We start from the raw sequence: 18,810 nt of genomic DNA, 5'->3' as shown, positions 1-18,810 counted from the left end.
ATCCTTCCTTGTCACACCACACATCCATCTTAGCATACGCATTTCAGCTACATGCAATCTTCTTTCATCCGAAACCTTGGTGGCCCAACATTCAGATCCGTACAATACGACAGGTCTTACGATGGACTTGTAGATCTGTCTAAAAAGTATTATAGGAACAAATGTTAGTATAATAATTTTACCAAGATTTATTAGGATAACAATTTCCCTATCAAAAATAAGCATTTTTTTATTCCATAAGAGATTTTTTTCTTCTAATTATGTTTGCACATGATTATGGATAAATGAAATAAATTGGGTTTCAATTGAGAAAACTTTTTTTTATCACTACTTAAATGCCAAAATAAGGTTACTTTCCCTAAGAGTGCGATTTGCCTAAAATGATAGGTATATTTATTCACTATTAATTACAATAAATTAGGTTTAATTGCTTGACATTTTCAATATAAACCCTCGTTTTAATGGTCTGAAAGAACAAGTCAAACAAAGTGACTTGTTCAAGAAAGTATTCGCAAATATGTTTTTAAATATCTTTTTATCGCCATTCTACTTAGCTATTGTTGCAGTAAGTGAATTATATTACTTTTTTTTCGTATATATTTTGTTCAATTTTGTTATTTTTGGTAATTAAAGTATTAAATATTTGTTAAGCTTCTTGCATCTGTGTCTCTACTGCATTAAAGATGGTTTTAGAGCGATCCCTGAAGTGAAATAAAAACCTATTACTTACCAAATGTAATTTAAATTTTAGTGTGCCTACGCGTCGAAAAATCAGCCGCCAACGTACCAGCTCAATGATGGAAGAAGTATGCCAAGTTTCGGCTTAGGGACTTGGTTTGGATTTATAAATTTAGTTTGTATTTTATTCAATTTAAATTTTGATCAATTTAAAAGACAAAAACTTGGTGCGCTGACCCAACATAAGTGGGATAAGGACAGGGAGATGTTAACGCGATAACCAACCTTTCAAGATTACTTTGATGTTAACTATCATAATTATTTACTTAGCCACCATCTTTGTGACCCAAATTTGACCTACATATGTATTACGTTATCAAGCGTTTATGTACTTTGTTTATATTGACTCAATATTTGGAATTTAGACCACATTAAAGCCAGTGGATGAGGAAGCGTCGGTGCGGGCAGTGGGCTGGGCCATCGACGCGGGCTATAGACTCTTTGATACGGCCTACATTTATGGCACTGAGAAAACGGTAAGCGAAAATGTTAAACAGGACGACCTTGCACAGTCAGGCGGATTGTCATATGTCTCTGAGATCTTTATTAAATTTATCATATGTTCAATGACATAAGAATGAAATGTAATTCAAGATGCTCGTATAACCTTTAAATGAAATGTTTTACACAAGTTTTGTATCTAGAGTCGATTTTCTGAATATCATTTTGGAGGAAATTTATTCCAATAAAGGCCAAATCGAAGAACTCCGGAAGCACTTTCGTGCTTCGAATTATCTATCCATAAGTTATGACATCTAGGTATTTTTAGAAATTATTAGTTAGAATCCTTTGTCGGGAATGGCGAGCTTTCGTTACAAAGTTGATTAGTGAGGGAACATAAAAGTCGAATTTTCTTCCTAACAGTATAAAATATTCTTTATAGGTGGGTCGTGGATTAAAACAAAAGATCAGAGAAGGTGTAATTAAGAGAGAAGATGTGTTTATTAGCACAAAGGTACGGTTTTAGACTATTTAAATAATTATATACGTGCGACCCAAACCGTATTAGCTTTATCTTTATCCTGGCTATATATATATCAACACCGAGGCTTGACCATCGATGGTTCCCTTTACCCAGTTAATCAGTTACTACAGCCACGAGATGGTTCAAAAAGCACTGCCTATTTTATTGATTTCTAGGTAAGATTGTTAATTGAATTTTAAATTCTATAGCTTTGGAGCTACTCCCATGCCCGCTCGGCCGTTGTGCCAGCTCTCCGCAAGTCTCTGGAGGCTCTCGATTTGGAATATGTGGATCTATTTCTCATACAAACTCCTATTGGTCAATTTGTGAGTTATATAACATTTTTATGATCTTCGAATACTGACCCTATCGATGTGTACAATTTTTCACCACAAAGAAAAAACGTTGACAGAACGTGAGGTCACTCGTTACACTAACACGAAAGGTAGATGTAATAATAATTTCAGACAAACGGCACCTATGACTTGACCGACTACACGGAGACGTGGCAAGGCATGGTGGAGGCCAGGCGGCAGGGCCTCACACGCTCCATCGGCGTCTCAAACTTCAACGCGCACATGATGGATAGGATTATTAAAAGTTCATGCGTTAAACCGGCAGTGGCGCAGATTGAGGTAAATTTTTATTTATTTGGATTCTTTAAAGCTGGTTTCGTGGTGGCAAATTTAAGAAATAAATTAAATAGAATTCGGTCGTGTATCAAACAATGCTGGCAATGTCAATCTAGTCTATTTTCAGGTGAACCTCAATATCCAGCAGCCGTCGTTGCTGCGTTACTGTTGCGGGCACGATATAACAGTAATGGGCTACACACCTTTCGGGTCAGTGTTCCCGGATAACGCGCTGCCCGGGGCGCCGGGGCCGCGCGTAGACGATCCTCTGCTGCGACAAATCGCCGCAACACACAATAAGACAGTGCCGCAGATCATATTGAGATATTTGGTAATTCTTACTTACCTTACTTAGATATTAGAAACAACAGCCTCACAGAGAAATAAATTAAGTAGATACATAAGTCTTATTGATGAGCAGCGATGATATTACGACTTTTAATTACTAAAACTTACCTTTTTCAGTTCGATCTGGGCGTCATTCCCATACCAAAGTCAATTACGAAGTCTAGAATAGAAGAAAATATTGACATATTCGATTTCGATCTGTCATCAGAGGAGACGAAAGCACTAGAAGTCTACGATGTAAACTACAGAAGCGGCAACAGTTGGTCGGACTCACCTTATTACCCAACCAGAGAATTAATTACATTGTAATATAACTTGATTGGAATGCGGCTAGCTAACTATTGGTAGTAATAAAATATAAATGAAACAATGTCTTGATAATTATAGTAACATTTACACGAGTATGAAATAAATAAATAAATTAAACTGATATTGTAAATGTGAATGTTTTGATGGATGGATGGATGTTTTTTTGAAGGTTTCTCCAGAACGGATCAACGGCTCTCGATGAAATTTGGCATGGATGTTGAAAAAAGTCACTAAGATCACATAGGCGACTAACTGTTTTTTTTAATGCCACGAGGACGGAGTCGCGGGCGACAGCTCGTCTCTGTAAATATTGAGTTCAACGACTTTAATACATAGGCGATGAAGATGTTTTGTTTATTATACATGAAATAGGGTAAAATACCCAGCTATTGAGTACCTACTTCTATTATTATTATAAAATAACTAAAAGTGTTAAGAAATCTGAATAAAAATGTTTTACGGGAAAAAAATGTTGGCTCTATTATAATATAATGTTTCCAATATATAGCAATGGTTCTTTTTTTATTAAAACTTCGCTGGTTATTACGTATTGATGATTTATTTTATTTATTTATTATTGTGGAGGATAACTAAGATTACAGTACACATTATCGATAACTTATAACATTTACTCATTATGGATATAACTAATTTGTTTCAAGGTTGTAATAAGGTTACTCCCCCCACATAATTTATTTAATCCAAAAACGATTTAACGGTAATTATTCGTTTATTATCGTAATACATTCGAGTTAGTTGAAACAGTTTTAATATAAAGGCTTTAATGGATTGTATAAAAAGAAAGAGTCAAAATAATTAACTCATTCAGGAAAGTCTTCGCAATTATGTTTTTTAATATTCTTTTAACGTCATTCTACTTAGCTAGTGTTGCAGTAAGTGTTTATGTTACCCTTTTTTCGTCTATATTTTGTTCAATTTAGATATTTTTGGTAATAAAAGTAGTAAGTGTTTGTTTAGCTTTTTGCATCTGTGTCTCCACTGCATAAAATATAATTTTAGCGCGATTCTAAATGTTTTTAACGTAATGTTATTTAAATTTTAGTTTGTCTACGCGTCGAAGAATCAACCGCCAACGTATCAGCTAAATGATGGACGGCGTATGCCAAGTTTAGGCTTAGGGACTTGGTTTGGAATTTCTAATTTAGTTTGTATTTTATTCTTATTCATTTTAAATTTAATAATTTTTCATGATAATTAACGATGTTACTTCTAATCCATATTATACTTTACTTTGTTTGTTTTACCTAAATAGGTCGCAATGGTTGTATGTTACTGTTTTTGAAATTTGGCACTGTTGACTGTTTTTAATTTTCAATATTTTGAATTTAGACAATAATTAACCCAGTCGACGAGGAAGCTTCGGAACGTGCAGTGGGCTGGGCCATCGACGCAGGCTATAGACTTTTTGATACAGCTTACATCTATGGCACCGAGAAAACGGTAAGAGACTAAGTTTTTATATTTGGCTAATTCATGGTACCACGACCTTACAAAATGCAGACGTAAGTGCAACGGCTTGGGCTTCATCTGATGAGGGTGGTACATGAGAACCATCTTAACTATTCTTTCTCTCTCCATCCTTAATTTATTGGTGGGAAATTAAAAACAATTCGAAAACACGATAATCCACAAATTGTTTATTCTTTTTTTACTTTTCAACCTAGGTCGGTCGGGGAGTGAAACGAAAGATCAGTGAAGGTGTAATTAAGAGAGAAGATGTGTTTATTAGCACAAAGGTATGTTGAACTATCCGAATATATTATGTACAAACCTAACATTGGGCCTTTCTTTCAATCTTTTCACCCCATATAATGTGGCTCGACAATCCTTAGAATCTTTACTCCTCCAATGAGTAACGATATTCACAGACGAGTCAAAAAGAACATACTTTTTTTATTAATTTGTAGGTTTATTATTAATATAAATATTAAATTTTATAAATCGAAAAGCTTTGGAGCGACTCCCACGCCCGCGAGGCCGTAGTACCGGCTCTACGAAAATCTCTGGAAGCACTCGGTTTGGACTATGTGGATTTGTTTCTTATACACTTCCCTATCGGACAATTTGTGAGTTCTTTAACATTTTTATGACTTTCGAAAGCGGGACCCGATCGATGTAGATCAACTTTTGTATATTTAAATTATTATTTTCCCAAAAAGAATGTTTCAACATTAAAATAAACAGAATGTGAGGTAGCTCGCTACACTACACCGAAAATTGGAAGTAATAATTTCAGGCAAACGGCACTTTTGACCTGACCGACTACACGGAGACATGGGAAGGCATGGTGGAGGCTAGGCGACGCGGTCTCACACGCTCCATCGGCGTCTCAAACTTCAACGCGCACATGATGGATAGGCTCATCAAAAGCTCATGCATTAAGCCGGCAGTGGCGCAGATTGAGGTAAATTATTTTTGAATTTCGATTCTTCAAAGTTGGTTTCACCACTCATCATCTCTTTATCATCATCTATATCCTTATCATTTGCGTGGTGGGAAATGGAGTATAAATTAAATTAAGGTTATTTAGTTGGTGTTTAAATTACTCATATGCTGGCAATTTCAATCTAGTCTTTTTTCAGGTAAACCTCAATATCCAGCAGCCGTTGTTGCTGCGTTACTGTTGCGAGAAAGATATAACAGTAATGGGCTACACACCTTTCGGGTCAGTGTTCCCGGATCGCGCGCTGCCTGGTGCGCCGGGGCCGCGCGTCGACGATCCACTGCTGCGACAAATCGCCGCAACACACAACAAGACAGTGCCGCAGATCATACTGAGATATTTGGTACTGTAGAAAACTTATTAATTTCTGTACTTTTGTCCGACTCTACTGGATAATACCCACAAAAAAACAGGGGCAGGTTGAGAAATGAATTACTGATGAGCAAAGGTAATATCGATGACTAAAAACTTTATATTTTCAGATCGATTTGGGCGTCATTCCTATACCAAAGTCGATTACGAAGTCTAGAATAGAAGAAAACATTGACATATTCGATTTCGGTCTGTCACCAAAGGAGAGGATCGCACTGGGAGGCTTCGATGTGAACTACAGAAGCGGCAAGAGTTGGTCCGACTCACCTTATTACTTAACCAGAGAATTCACAACGGTGTAATAGAATTTGTCTGGCGAAGGGAATTATTATGGAAAATAAAAAAGTGTTTATAATTAGTTATATTTTATTACATATAAGTCATACTCGTGTAGATACCACAAAATGCCCCAACTAAGATATATTAATTACGAGCTACCAGTTGTTCTAGAATAGAATCGAATAAAACTTCATTATAAAATTAACAAGTTAATAATTACGATATAGAAAACTAAACGAAACTGATTATTTGGCGTTTGTTGACGATAAAATGAGAATGTATTAGAATATATTACTACCCAAATAATTACAATATTGATTATTACATATAATATTATGTATCTTATTCACACTAAGCAACTACTTTAGGGTGTCCTATAAATATTCAATATCAGTGATACTAAAGAACTACCTCTTCAACACTGCAGTAGTTTTAATTTTGGTTACTTCGAGTTATTATAAAACGATTACATAGACGAATTAAGACACAATAGTTAGCCTTATTTTACTTAAATTAAAAATAATTAGTTGCTTAACAAACCAACCTGTAGAATTCGAAATGTTCACTATGGCAACACTTCTAATGTGTTACTTCGTGTTATTTTATTTCGGAGGCTACAGGCTGGCAACAAGTTTTTAGAATAGATATTTTTCTAATTATAAAACACTGCATTAATTTAAATTGTACACATCTAACCTATTTGAATTGGTGTTTCAATACCTTCAGTGGACGAATCGCTTTCGCGGGCATCTTCCTATAACCTATAATTAATCATTAGTTTCATACAATAAGTATTTTTATAAAAAAACAAAAATTCAATTTGGTTAAGGCACAAAAACATTTATAAATATAATTTTTGTCCTTAAATAATTATTAATTCAATTTGTTATAATATTAATAACATGCTTCAATGTTAATATAGTAAATGTTAATGTATAAAAACCATATCTAACTCGAGACGATAAGAACAAAAACACTACTAAATACGTCATACCAAAAAATGAAAAAAAAATATAGTTGCCAGTTATGTGCAAAACTACCATTTCTACAATAAAAATCAAACATTGAGAGATTGCAAATAGAAAAACACATGCAAAAGTAAAAAACGTAGATCTAATAATTTAGGCACCATTTAATTTAGCGAAGAATTAAATATTAACTAATAAGACAGTGTTATTTTATTATAAAAAAAATTGCACCGAACAATTACTATTACTAAAATAGACTTTATAACAAAAATATATTTTACATAACTTATACGTACTTGTCTATGGCACATATTTCATCATGTCTTGAGGTCGAGTTTATTGTAATATTGATTTCATTTATATGTAAAAAAAACATTCATTTGTACATTTTTAATAAATGATTTTTTAAAGGCACAATGATTATTTTAATATAACCAAATATAAAATAGGTTTGAATCACTATGTACTATGTGTCCTGTTTTCCTAAGAAAACAGTATTGTATCGGATTCAAACCTTTAGTTGGCATTTGAATTTTCCTTCTAATTTCAAAGTTGTAAAAACTTTTTAGCTGCTATTTAATTTGTATAAAACTGCCAAAATACTATATTAGACTTCAATAACTATAAAAGGCATCAATAATAAGGTCCCACAATGGGGTTAGCACTTTGTGAATTATAAAGCCGGGAACATACTTTTTTTAAATTTCCTTGATACAATGGACATTTATTACCAACACCAGTTCAATAACATACCGTGGACACAATTTCTTTTTTTAATTGTATAAAAACGATGACAACGATTACAATAAAAGGAAAAATTTATATAAAATGGTATAGTCGTATGTTCCCAGATTTAAACATCATAAAAAGATCAACTACAATATATCTTTAAAAATATAAAATAAAAAAAAAATAGGTTAATCGTACCATATGGTATATACGTACCATAAGATACAGGCACTACTGCATTGCGACGTTCTATAAATAAAATATTATAGCACCTCTGATTATTTCTTACAACTAAGTCCTTGTGATTTGATGTTAAAATAAATGTATAAAAAATTCATTTTTGGATCCAATATCCAATTATAAAAGAATGTGAAAATGTAACATAAATATTTTAGTTTAAAAAGACTTACTTTTCAACTATATTTTTTGACTATATTTCTATAGTATTTGTAGCTCTTTATAACACCATAATCACAAGGAAATTAATATATTATTAAATATACAGTTTATATCTTTATAACAACTATTGAATTTTATATAAAATGCATTTCTTTACATAAATAAATACACTTAAAGCGTTAGAGAACTGTTAACGACACACACGACAAAATAGATGCCAAGTTTAGAAGTTGCCAAATTTCTTTGTAACTGTAGAGCTGGTTTCGGATTTATGCGAACTTGTCATAACTGACTTGCGCTCTATTGTTTCCGATGTGATAGTTTGCTTGGAGAACTTCTTGTCCAAGCTATCGATTTCCTTCACCAGCTCGGAAGGTTTCTTCACCTTCGATACGCTAGTGGTCGTCTGATAGTCCGAGGACTGAAACTCCGAGGGTCGCATGAACGACCGGCTCGTGTCAGAACTCAGCTTCGAGTCCAACGTGTTGAAACGTGAATCCAACGTGCTGTATCTAGAATCGTTGTCGAACGACTTCGACAGCTCGTCGATACCTTCCAGTTTGATCGGTTCGTATTTTGTGCTGGTACTAGTCATATTGACTGGGGACGAACTATAGATTTTGGTTGTGGTAATCTTCTGGGTGCCGTTCGGTATCTCCTTAACCTCAGTGGTGGTCTCCTCATGGTAGTTGGGGCCACCGTAGCTGTGCACCTCCTTGCCATACGGCGAAGATATTCTTTCGAACGTTGGCGTCGGAGCTTTCACTAAGTCCATGGAATTCTTGGAGAATTCAGAGAACTGGTTGCTCTCGTACTTGGTGGGCGTGGAGGTGGTGAAGGGAGATTTAACTTCCTGCCTGGTTTCGGACGAGATGAACTCCGTCTTCGGATAGCTTTGATATGATTCGCTTTTAACTGAGTACTCGGAATGCTTGACGCCGCCCGGGATGTTTTCAGTGGATTTCTGGTGTTCAGAGAAGGTCTGTCCGACGCCGTCAAATGGCGATTTAGGAGTGGTCGGCTTCTTGAGGGATGAGTAGATAGGTTCTTCGAACTTTAAGTCCCTGGCGTTGAACTTGGGACTGAGAGGGGATGGTAGTTTTTGCGAATCATACCCGAACCGTTGCTCCTGCTTAGTGAACTGATACTGGCTGGACTGATTGGACTCGTATTGGCGTTGCTCCTCAGTTTTAACGTACTCGTTAACGGGTCGTGGTGTGTCGTAGAGTCGGGTCTCGTAACTGTAATATTCGCAATTCGATTACTTATTAGTCCGTCATGCGGGCAATCGATTATAATTCAATGAATTTCCCGCAACCGAAAATAGAGGAAGGCATTAACCGGCACCGGCATGCGTCATGCGTTAGAAGAATAGTTAATCACAATATCAAAGAATTATTATTTGGAAATAGGATATATGACATTAAACAGCATATCGGCCAATCGACGAGAACATGAGAGAGGATTTTAGCACAAGTCGTCTCTGAAATGCGAAATAACAGACATGGCGGGTGAGGTCTGGATGGTGTTCGAATAGTTAACTTTTCCGGTGAAGGTGGGTGGTGTCTGCGGACTGTCCGGTGCGCAAGGGATGGAAGAGCCAGAACGAACCCAATTAACTAGCGTTGTCCTCGTACTTTAGGAGGGAAATGCGCCTCGGCGGCGGGGGCGGCGGCCGCTCCCTCTTGTAGAAGACGCGCTCGGCGTTGGAGCCGTCGGGGCCGTCGTCAGAGACCAGATAGGCGGTGCGCACTTCCGGCAGTTGCAACGACTTCACGACCACCGTCTCCTCCGTCACGCTCGTCCTATTCGGTTAGGTTAATCACCCGCATGCAGGTTAAGGAAGGGAGAAAGAGAAAAACAATCATTAGTTGTTAGTCGCTACTTCTTAGTCTAAGCCAGTGGTTTCCAACCTTCTGTCAGTCTTCAAATTATAATAATGTTAGGAATAAATTATGATTATTTTAAAATTTCGAATTATCATTAAACAATAATATATTATGTATATGAAGCTACGCAGTATTTTAATTCAATTAAATTGCTTGTTTATAGCTCAATGTCAAGTGTAATTTTAATTCCAAATACAGACGTCATCGTATTACGGCAAATCACTCTTTGTACCAAACTTTACAAAACTAAAATATTTACATAACTTGTAAATAAACAGTTTTTAGTTAGTACATAAATCTTTTAAATAAGACAGTTTGGGAAGCACTGGCCGTAGCAGACATAACACGTAAAAGCTGTAATGTATATGTACAGAACGATGTACGGAGGTCGCGGCGGGCGCAAGCTGCGAGCGCACATGGAACAAATATTGTAAGCCGAAGCTTATTACAGCGACTTACTCGTGTTTCATCGTTCTATCATTGCTCGTATTTTCTCTGCGAAACGAAATATTAATTCAGTATCTATTTAGTTATTACTAATGTTATATAGACTTCAATATAAATAGTATAGTTATTAGATTATTTATACTATTTACTATAGTTTATTTTTTATAAATCGATCTCTGACATTCCATAACTAAAGTACTTCCTTATTAAACAATCTAATTATTCTACACTTTTTTTCTGTTAATGTTAATACATTAAAATAATAAAAGCGAAACGTATCAGTAATAAAGAGTCTTGAATCTTGTTGGAAATCCACATTAATACTACAAATTAAAAATTACATGTCAATAGAACTAACTTAAAATTATTTTATGATCTGCAGAAAGCGTATAAGCCTTACATGCGTTACATTAGCTTCTGGCAGATTTATTAGAGCGTTTCAGCATTTTCAGTTTATGAAAAAACAAATGGATATTACTAGCTGTCGCCCGCGACTCCGTCCGAGCATGTTTAAAAAATAGATGCCGATTATACCTATTGAATATACATATAAAACTTTATAAAAGGTCAATCCGTTTCGGAAGAATACGGTAATTAACATTATGACATTTTTTTCCATCACACGATTGTAAGCATCGGTCATCATTTTGACATTTGTGTTATCATAAACTGACATCAAATAATTATTCAATTACAAAATATAACACAATTTATCATCATATTAAAATGACAATTTCGAATGATTACATGAATGAAGCATATGATAAATGGTTTTTTAGCTGTCTTGTTTATGTGGAAATTATGATATTTTTTGGAAATTTGATAGCAGATTTCAAGTACCAGAAATTTTATACAAAAACATATCTCTATCCCTCTCATTCTCTCCAAAAAAAGTGAGATAACAATATGATATTTATATATATAAATATTTCTGTCATTGCTTCTATGGGTGTCAATTTTTTTGTTATTCACGAATTCTAAACAAAAACATAATTTCCACTTTCTAACAATTTGTAAAAAAACTAATTCACAATACCTTTGACAATAAATTTGGAAGAAATTACAATGTTATATGAAAATACAATTTTTTTTTTAATTTAGGCACGAATCATAAGATGAGAATGAAGGCACTTTATACATTAAGGCTTGCGAATGTAACTCCGATCATCTGTCCGTGTCCAATGGCAGCGTGGAAACAAGCAAATATTCATTAAAATGTAATCAATTTTGAACTAACATATATTTGGTTTATTTAATGTACAAGTGATGATAATAAACTCAATCAATGAGATATGGTTATGATTTTATGTATTGGGTGATAGAAAGTTAATATGAAAAAATATAAGGAAAAAGATGTATCTCTTACATTAAATATACAAAATGATCAAAAAAGTGTATGATATGTCATGTCTTTAAATATAAATTTCGATCAGTCAATGCACTGATTGGACTTACCGTGTTGTAAATCCTTCGTAGTTCTTGGGCGTGTCGTCCTGTGGAGGTCTGAAGCTGGAGAAGGTTGGGCTCTGCGTTGTGTACTTGTCCTCCCTCTGGTAGCCATTAGTGTCAGGCTTGGAGGCGGGGTTGGGGGCGGGACTGTGGGCGTGGTTCTGCGCGTTGTGGGCGGGGCTTGTGGCGCCGTGCACCGATTGGTTGAGACTGGTCACGTGGTGCGAGATGTTGGTGGTGTTCTGACTTATATTGGTCGTGTTCTGCGCGGAGTATGTACTGTTCGGGCTGTACGTTGTGTTCGCGAAACTGCTGTTTGGTGTTTTGAATCTGTAATAGTAATATATATTTGTAAATATGATTTTATTTAAATATGTATTATAATTAAATGTAAATAATATATTTCAGAATATCGTTGTTACATCAGGTAATGGTTATCAAACCATCAGTGCGGTCGTCATTGCTATCATCATCTGTACTAAAGAAAGATTTGATTGTTTTATGCATTAATAGGCTCCGAAACTACTTTTTTCACCGTTGAAAAGCTACACTACCCCTGGGTGATATACTGTATTTATTACTAGACTTATTATTCCGCGCGGACGGAGTCGCGAGCGCCAGCTAGTAATTCATAATTCCATTTTGGAGCAGTATTCATTGGTTGATTTAGTTACCTGTGGTGTGTGGAGGCGTCACTGGCGTATCCCATCTGCAGGTCTGTGTCGGTGTCGTCTCCGGAGGTGTCTCCGGCGCGCAGCTTGTACTTGGCCTGGCGGATGGCCGTCAGTCGGCCGCGCGCCTCCTCCAACTCCTTCTCAATACGGAGCACTTCCGATCTATAAAAATCATGTTGAAAATGTAGCTTTAAATTTTAATACTGATTTCATACATGTCTTGTTTTGATATTTTTCAAATTCATAACGCAATTGCAACTACTTGCACGAGTCAAGAAATGGCTAACATTTCTTGACTCGTGCAAGTAGTTGCAAATAAATAGTGAAATAATTTGTGTTAAATATAAAGTCAAGTTAACTGCTATTCGCTGTTTTGTAAGTGATAACACGGTGTATTGTAAAGATGAAAATCTCTTACTCTTTTACTTATCTTCTTTCGTTTAACTTATCATCATCTCGTCGTCTTTAATTTTTGACAAAACAGAGATATCAATATGTTTCAAACAGGAATTTCGGTTTCAGAAACCCACAGTTAGCCGCTAGTAATCGATGCTGTAAACAGTTGTTGTCTCACCTGGCGTCGATCTCCTGCGCGATGCCGCCGACCATGCGTCGGTTGAGCACGAGACTGCGCTCGTCGTCACAGTGTATGGCCTCACGCGCGGCGCGCACCAAGTTGTCGGTGGAACGGATCACCTCCGCACCGGCAGCCTGCAGACGACGCGTCGACTCTGACGACGGGTCAGCCTTCACCTGCAATTATATACAAACATTTGAAGTACACACATGCACAAATAAGTATCTATCTAAGACCGAGAATACGAGAAGGTACTACGTCTTGTAACACAGATTCACCCTACTTCACCTACTTCAGAGGGCACGGTCCGGTTATGTACATTTTTGTAGGTCAATAAAGATTTTTTTTTACTTTCAATGGTTAGAAATTGTGACATTGTTCTTAAATTTCTTGCGTATATGGTAGGTCTTTTAAACCCTTTTTAATAGTCATATCACTGGCATAAAGAACATCAATTCACCTGATACCATAAAACAAAAAAATAATACCTTGCAGGCGACAAGCAGCTGCGCGGTGGAGGAGGCGACCTGCCTCGCGCTGGAGATGAGCCGCTCCTCGGAGGCGGCGCCCTGCACGAGCGCGTTAGCTGCCTCGACCAGCGCGTGCGCCGCCGCCGCCACCAGCCGCGCCGCTGACACAAGACCCTCGGACCACTGCCCGTCGTCTGACGATGACTCTGGCCGCCGCGCCACCTTGCCCTAAACACCAATATTTCTTTGTACTATTACCCTATTACTATTATTTTGTATAATTCATTTTGTATACGGACATTAGCTGTGGTATTTCAGTTATCATTATTTAAAAATATATAAAGTGCACAAAAAGCTATTGTGTATGTAACCTGGTCAATAAGTTCTCGCTGGGCGGCAGAGGCGGCGCGCACTAGAGCGGAGGTCGCGGTGATGATGGACTTGGCCGCTTCTAAGATCATCTCGTCGAAATTCAACGTTTCATCAGCCTCCTGCAAAATATTCATTCATTAAACACTGTTATTACTTTTAAATGTATTTCAAAAGTATACACGATAAATTCTGATAAATAAAAACTCTTCAAACTTCTTTCTTCGTCGATGCTTTGGGTCACGATCGATATGTAATATGTTTGATTCCCGGGTGATAGTAAAATACAACCAAGAATATCAAACATATCTTACCGACACGTGCCACTCGGGTATCTTCTCTCTTCTATACCATTCCATTGTTCTTCTAAATACTTCAATATACACACACATACATAATAGACAAGGAGGGTAGATTTAGAAATGACACTGTACCTGTAGCTTGGGTGGCTTGCGCGGGCGCAGTGCATCAAGCTTGCGAGCAGCGGCATCGATGGAGGCGGCCGCACCAAGCAGCTCCGCCTCCGCAATCACCGTTGGGTCCTCGGGGTCCACCCATTCTGACCCTAAAATATACAATACAATTATCATCTGTACAAATATTTAACCAACGTGATGGATACACCTCACGTCACGTCACATACATCTTCGTAGATGATGATAATTTAAATGAGGTACAAGTTAATTTTACCTTTGAGTAGTTCAGCGGCGGCGAGCATGTCAGCAACGGCGCGGGCCACACTGCGCGAGAGGTCGGGCAGTGCGGAGCGCGCGGCGCCACCAGGAGCCGCCAGCACGGCCTGCAGTAGAGCACGGAACGCCTCGCCCGCTGCACGCGTCGCTTCCAGCGTACGTGTACGCAGTTCCTCTGTTTCTGCTGCTTGTGCAGCTCCCTGTTGAAAGCGGAATAAAGCAATTTAAAATAAGTTTGTTACTTCTCTGTAAAGTATGTGGTCCTTCGAGCAGGCTACTGGTCTAGACTAATATTTACCTTGGCAGCGACCATCATGTCGACGACGGTCTTGCGGCCAAGGTTGGCAGCAGCGGTAAGCTGGTCCTGGCTGCCTGCGCCTGCTGCACTGCCTGCCGCCACCGCGCGCGCCGTGGCTGCCGTCATCAGCCGCGTGCACCGCACCAGCTCCTCTGGAGTGGCAGTGCTTTTGGCGGGCGTCGGCGACATCAACACCTGCAAACATACATTAGTTTAATCAAAATTATTTCGTAATTTTTAGAAGTTATGACTTTTTGAAATAATAGATTTTTGTCACACAAATAATCTAAAACGTGAAAATTAGATCGATATGTATCAACTTTACCTCGATTTCCTGTGAGATGGCTTCAATAGTGGACTCCAGGGCTCTGGTGCCGCGGGTGTGCTCGTCCTCCACCGCCTTGACAGTCTTCAGCAGTGACGTCACGTTAGTCACCATCACCTACACACGGAATACGAATAATTGTAAAATTATAATAGTATTATAGGTAATATTAAAGAAGCTCTCATTAGTGAATACCGGGAATATTTTTGTGATGTTATAAATTACTTTGATTAAATATATGCAAATATATTTTAATAATATAAAGCATTTATTACATACTATCCCAATATCGCCCTATAAATATAACCAAATTAATATTTAGATGAAACCATAAAAGCAAATAAAATAATGAGCTGTGTTTGTATTTTCATATAAAGCAAATATTTCCAAATTAATTAATATACAACTGGGTAAGAACATATTAAACACATAATAATAAAATATTTATATAGTTCGACATTTATAAAAGCATATTACTTTAAATTTTATTTACAGTTTATATCTAATAATTGCAATTTTATTTTTAAACTCCTGCTAGGAAAAAGTGGACAGTAAAACAAAATGGTTTTAGTATTATTTCTTTTAAAACAAATTCTTAGTTATATTTTTGACATATGTTAGACCAAACAAACAACTAATTGTCAATTTACTACACTTCAAAAGCTTAGGGTTGCCAAATGAGAAAAGTATGGCTGATATAATTTATTAATCCCAATGATTTGCAGTCAAAATATACAAGCTCATGCTATAGCAGGAAACCCATAAGCTTTCAACCATAATCAAACTATAAATATACTAAAAAATATAAATATAAAGCTTGTTTGTGTGTACGTCAATATTGGACTTTGAAAGCTTCGCTGTGTGTGATATAAAATGAAAGCTTGTGGTTTTTAAAGTTATTTACTTTTAAAATATCAAGCGACGACCCGAGTCACCAGGTAACCGTGATATGGAGCGTGTTTGACGTTTCTCATGAAATGTGTTTAGTGGAGGGGTCTCACGTTACTGGTCAACGACCTAAGGTCCGACAATCATGCCACACAGAGGCCGATACAAAAACAAAACTAAACATATTTCTAATTCACATGATTGGAACAACTGAGCTGAAAATGATTGAAATATGATGATATCGTAAGCATAATACTTGAACTAAAGGGACTATCATTGTAATAATAATTTTAATCGGCACTGAGTGCAATTTTATGCTTAGGATACCAACATGTGAATTAAGAAGAGAAAGTAACGACAACAATGATCCGATGATCCAAACACCAGACAACATGACAAGCGACTCTTCTCCACACCATGCGATCCATTGCGTGCTCTGCATGACTCGTTTGTTAGACGCGGTGCACGGTCGGTTATTGTACAGGCTATTTAGAAATCTGACCGAGTCATTGTCGCTCGTCTTCACGTCTTCGCTCTCACGGAACCTGCTGTTAGTTATCTCGTCCAACATTCTCAGTTGCTCCTCCATACGACTGTTAGGTCTAGACTTTCTAGCATTGCTCCTATACTCCATTATAGCACGTATTCTACTCAAGTCTTCTTCAGTGGTATCTTTTTTGTTTATCATTGTTTCGTAAAACTTCCACCAATTGTCTATAGTTCCGAATTGATGTTCGCGGTTCTTTAGGATGTCTTCGTATATAGACCACCAGTTATTTGCGTAATATTCCATAGGATATGTACGGGTCATATCAAATATATCTAAATTGCTTACAGAATCTTGATTCTTTATATGCGATCTCTTTATAGAACCTCCATTATTCAATGACGTGTTACTATAATTGTTAACGTTTTTAGTAAGATTTTGACTTGAATGGACATTGACAATTACATTTCTATGGAAGGAAGGCGATGCCGATTTTCTGTCGTTCCTATTTGAATCCGGTGTTAATATTATTTGAGGCACTACATTTTCTTTCATACCAGCTTCGATCTTGTACTTCCTTATAACCTCTTTATAATACTTTTCAAGCAAACACAACTCTTCGTAGCTATACTTTGATACATCAATCTGGCTGTAAATATTTATAATATCTTGTATATGGACAACTTTTTTCTTTCTACTTTCAATTTGAACATTGGAAAGAGCTTTTAATTTTTCAATGAGAGGATCAAAACCTTTATAGATGAAATCTTTTTTGGCAAATTCAATTAGTTTCAAGACAATGTCTTCATATTTTTTATTATATTCTAATTCTTTATTAACTGCTTTAGAGTTATCAACATCTTCGATGAATGTTTGCAAAGTTTCTTTTTCCTTTTCATATTTATCGATTTCAGTATTAATTTCACCGAGAACTAGTTCATGACCACTGAAGCGGTCTAACTCACGTCTGGTCTCTTCCATTTTTTCTAGATTTCTTTTAGCTAAAGCCTTCCACCATTCAGTATCATCTTTAAATAATTTCCAAAATTCTAATTTAACCTCTTTTGTTCTGGATTCAGGTCGGACAGTTATTTCGTTTGGTTCATCTTTCTGTTTCTGATCGGGACTTGATGGTTTAGAAATAACTGGTGGAACGGGGGCACTTTCTAATATTTTAAAATCTGGACTTGGCGTTTGCCGTAAGTTTATAGGCTTTACTTTTTTGACTTTGAATATTGTGTTTTTAAGTGTTGGTGTTGGCATCTCTGATGCTGTATCCTTTGATGAGATGATAGTCTGTTTTGTTTTAATTGTACTTGTTATTTCTTCTTTTTTGATTGTTTCTGGTGGAATTATAACCTCAGAGTCCAGATCTTCTATAACTTGAGATAACCTTTTCATTTCTTTATCCAAATCTGTGGTGGCTTTGATACGTTTCAATGTATCTTGCTTTCTTTTAAGTTCATCTTTATCAGATATCTGTACGACGATATCTACTAACTTTTTAAGTTCCCCTAAAAATATATTTTCACCATACTTTAAGACCCTCCAATCCATATCGAAAATACTATTACGTGATGTTAAATTATATCTTACATTCAAGTCATCATCTTTAACATTTCTTTCTGGAGTTTTTCTCATAAGACTTTCAATGTACGCTATTGCCTCTTCACAATTATCGTGGAATATAGAAGGTGAGACATCATCATCTTGGCTAGAATAGTCTAGGAGTTTGACGAGTTCTTCTTCTTGGTCTGACTGGAAGATATCTGTTTCAGAGTCGCAAGAGTTGTAGTCAGTTCTGAGGCCGAGTGTAATGGAGCGGCGCTTGTTCTGTCGCGGCATTGTATTAGGTTTGATGGGTAGACTCCAGCGCTTCGTTGGGTCGCTCAGCCGCTATCGGAAAACCGTGAATTAGTCGCGGTTAAAGTCCAATATTGACAATATACATTTGACTATAACAATAAACAGGACAAGACACAAACATACAATGTTTCAAACATAACAAACTAAAATTTTATAAAAAATATAATTAAAAACCTA

General features: G+C 36.6%; 3 protein-coding genes across 9 annotated transcripts in view; 2 read left to right on the top strand and 1 right to left on the bottom strand.

Annotated features, from left to right (window-relative positions):
- The first annotated feature begins 758 nt into the window (after positions 1-758).
- LOC106124247 (aldo-keto reductase AKR2E4-like) lies at positions 759-3,118 on the top strand. The gene is made up of 7 exons (XM_013320725.1): positions 759-853; positions 1,104-1,214; positions 1,622-1,693; positions 1,912-2,028; positions 2,170-2,337; positions 2,462-2,665; positions 2,800-3,118. Exons 1-7 carry the CDS (start codon positions 809-811, stop codon positions 2,989-2,991), a joined length of 909 nt encoding a protein of 302 aa, XP_013176179.1. The 5' UTR covers positions 759-808; the 3' UTR covers positions 2,992-3,118.
- A 675-nt stretch (positions 3,119-3,793) lies between these two features.
- Positions 3,794-6,914, top strand: LOC106124246 (aldo-keto reductase AKR2E4). Its single transcript, XM_013320724.1, has 8 exons — positions 3,794-3,884; positions 4,055-4,156; positions 4,342-4,452; positions 4,677-4,748; positions 4,962-5,078; positions 5,249-5,416; positions 5,595-5,798; positions 5,938-6,914. Exons 1-8 carry the CDS (start codon positions 3,837-3,839, stop codon positions 6,127-6,129), a joined length of 1,014 nt encoding a protein of 337 aa, XP_013176178.1. The 5' UTR covers positions 3,794-3,836; the 3' UTR covers positions 6,130-6,914.
- Positions 6,915-6,968: 54 nt separating this feature from the next.
- The window catches only part of rhea (Talin_middle and talin-RS domain-containing protein rhea), a 58,649-nt gene continuing 46,807 nt past the window's right edge, over positions 6,969-18,810 (bottom strand). The window contains exons 52-64 of one of the 7 annotated variants that reach the window (XM_013320716.1): positions 16,783-18,663; positions 15,393-15,509; positions 15,068-15,262; positions 14,768-14,969; positions 14,512-14,642; positions 14,080-14,199; positions 13,727-13,936; positions 13,236-13,414; positions 12,662-12,823; positions 11,994-12,317; positions 10,551-10,586; positions 9,840-10,007; positions 6,969-9,443 (exon numbers count right to left, since the gene is read on the bottom strand). In XM_013320716.1, coding sequence (XP_013176170.1) covers positions 8,426-9,443; positions 9,840-10,007; positions 10,551-10,586; positions 11,994-12,317; positions 12,662-12,823; positions 13,236-13,414; positions 13,727-13,936; positions 14,080-14,199; positions 14,512-14,642; positions 14,768-14,969; positions 15,068-15,262; positions 15,393-15,509; positions 16,783-18,663 — 4,743 coding nt within the window. In that variant the 3' untranslated portion in view covers positions 6,969-8,425. Of the gene's footprint in view, positions 9,444-9,813; positions 10,008-10,550; positions 10,587-11,632; positions 11,707-11,993; positions 12,318-12,661; positions 12,824-13,235; positions 13,415-13,726; positions 13,937-14,079; positions 14,200-14,511; positions 14,643-14,767; positions 14,970-15,067; positions 15,263-15,392; positions 15,510-16,782; positions 18,664-18,810 lie in introns of those variants that run through there. The other 6 variants (XM_013320720.1, XM_013320718.1, XM_013320717.1 and 3 more) reach the window with 6 other exon arrangements.

This window comes from Papilio xuthus, unplaced genomic scaffold (genome assembly GCF_000836235.2).
Source record: "Papilio xuthus unplaced genomic scaffold, Pxut_1.1 DF825946.1, whole genome shotgun sequence".
NCBI classification, from domain to species: domain Eukaryota; kingdom Metazoa; phylum Arthropoda; class Insecta; order Lepidoptera; family Papilionidae; genus Papilio; species Papilio xuthus.
Note: the sequence above shows the minus strand (reverse complement) of the source record. Positions and strands in the feature narration are given on the sequence as shown.

Bases quoted from the DNA above. Each gene is read 5' to 3' on its own strand.
- LOC106124247 (XM_013320725.1), top strand. From the start codon at position 809: ATGCCAAGTTTCGGCTTAGGGACTTGGTTTGGATTTATAAATTTA. The intron at 2,029-2,169 runs GTGAGTTATATA...TAATAATTTCAG, and splicing joins AAACTCCTATTGGTCAATTT to ACAAACGGCACCTATGACTT. The intron at 2,338-2,461 runs GTAAATTTTTAT...GTCTATTTTCAG, and splicing joins CGGCAGTGGCGCAGATTGAG to GTGAACCTCAATATCCAGCA.
- LOC106124246 (XM_013320724.1), top strand. From the start codon at position 3,837: ATGTTTTTTAATATTCTTTTAACGTCATTCTACTTAGCTAGTGTTGCA. The intron at 4,157-4,341 runs GTTTGTATTTTA...TTTTGAATTTAG, and splicing joins GGTTTGGAATTTCTAATTTA to ACAATAATTAACCCAGTCGA. The intron at 4,453-4,676 runs GTAAGAGACTAA...TTTTCAACCTAG, and splicing joins TCTATGGCACCGAGAAAACG to GTCGGTCGGGGAGTGAAACG.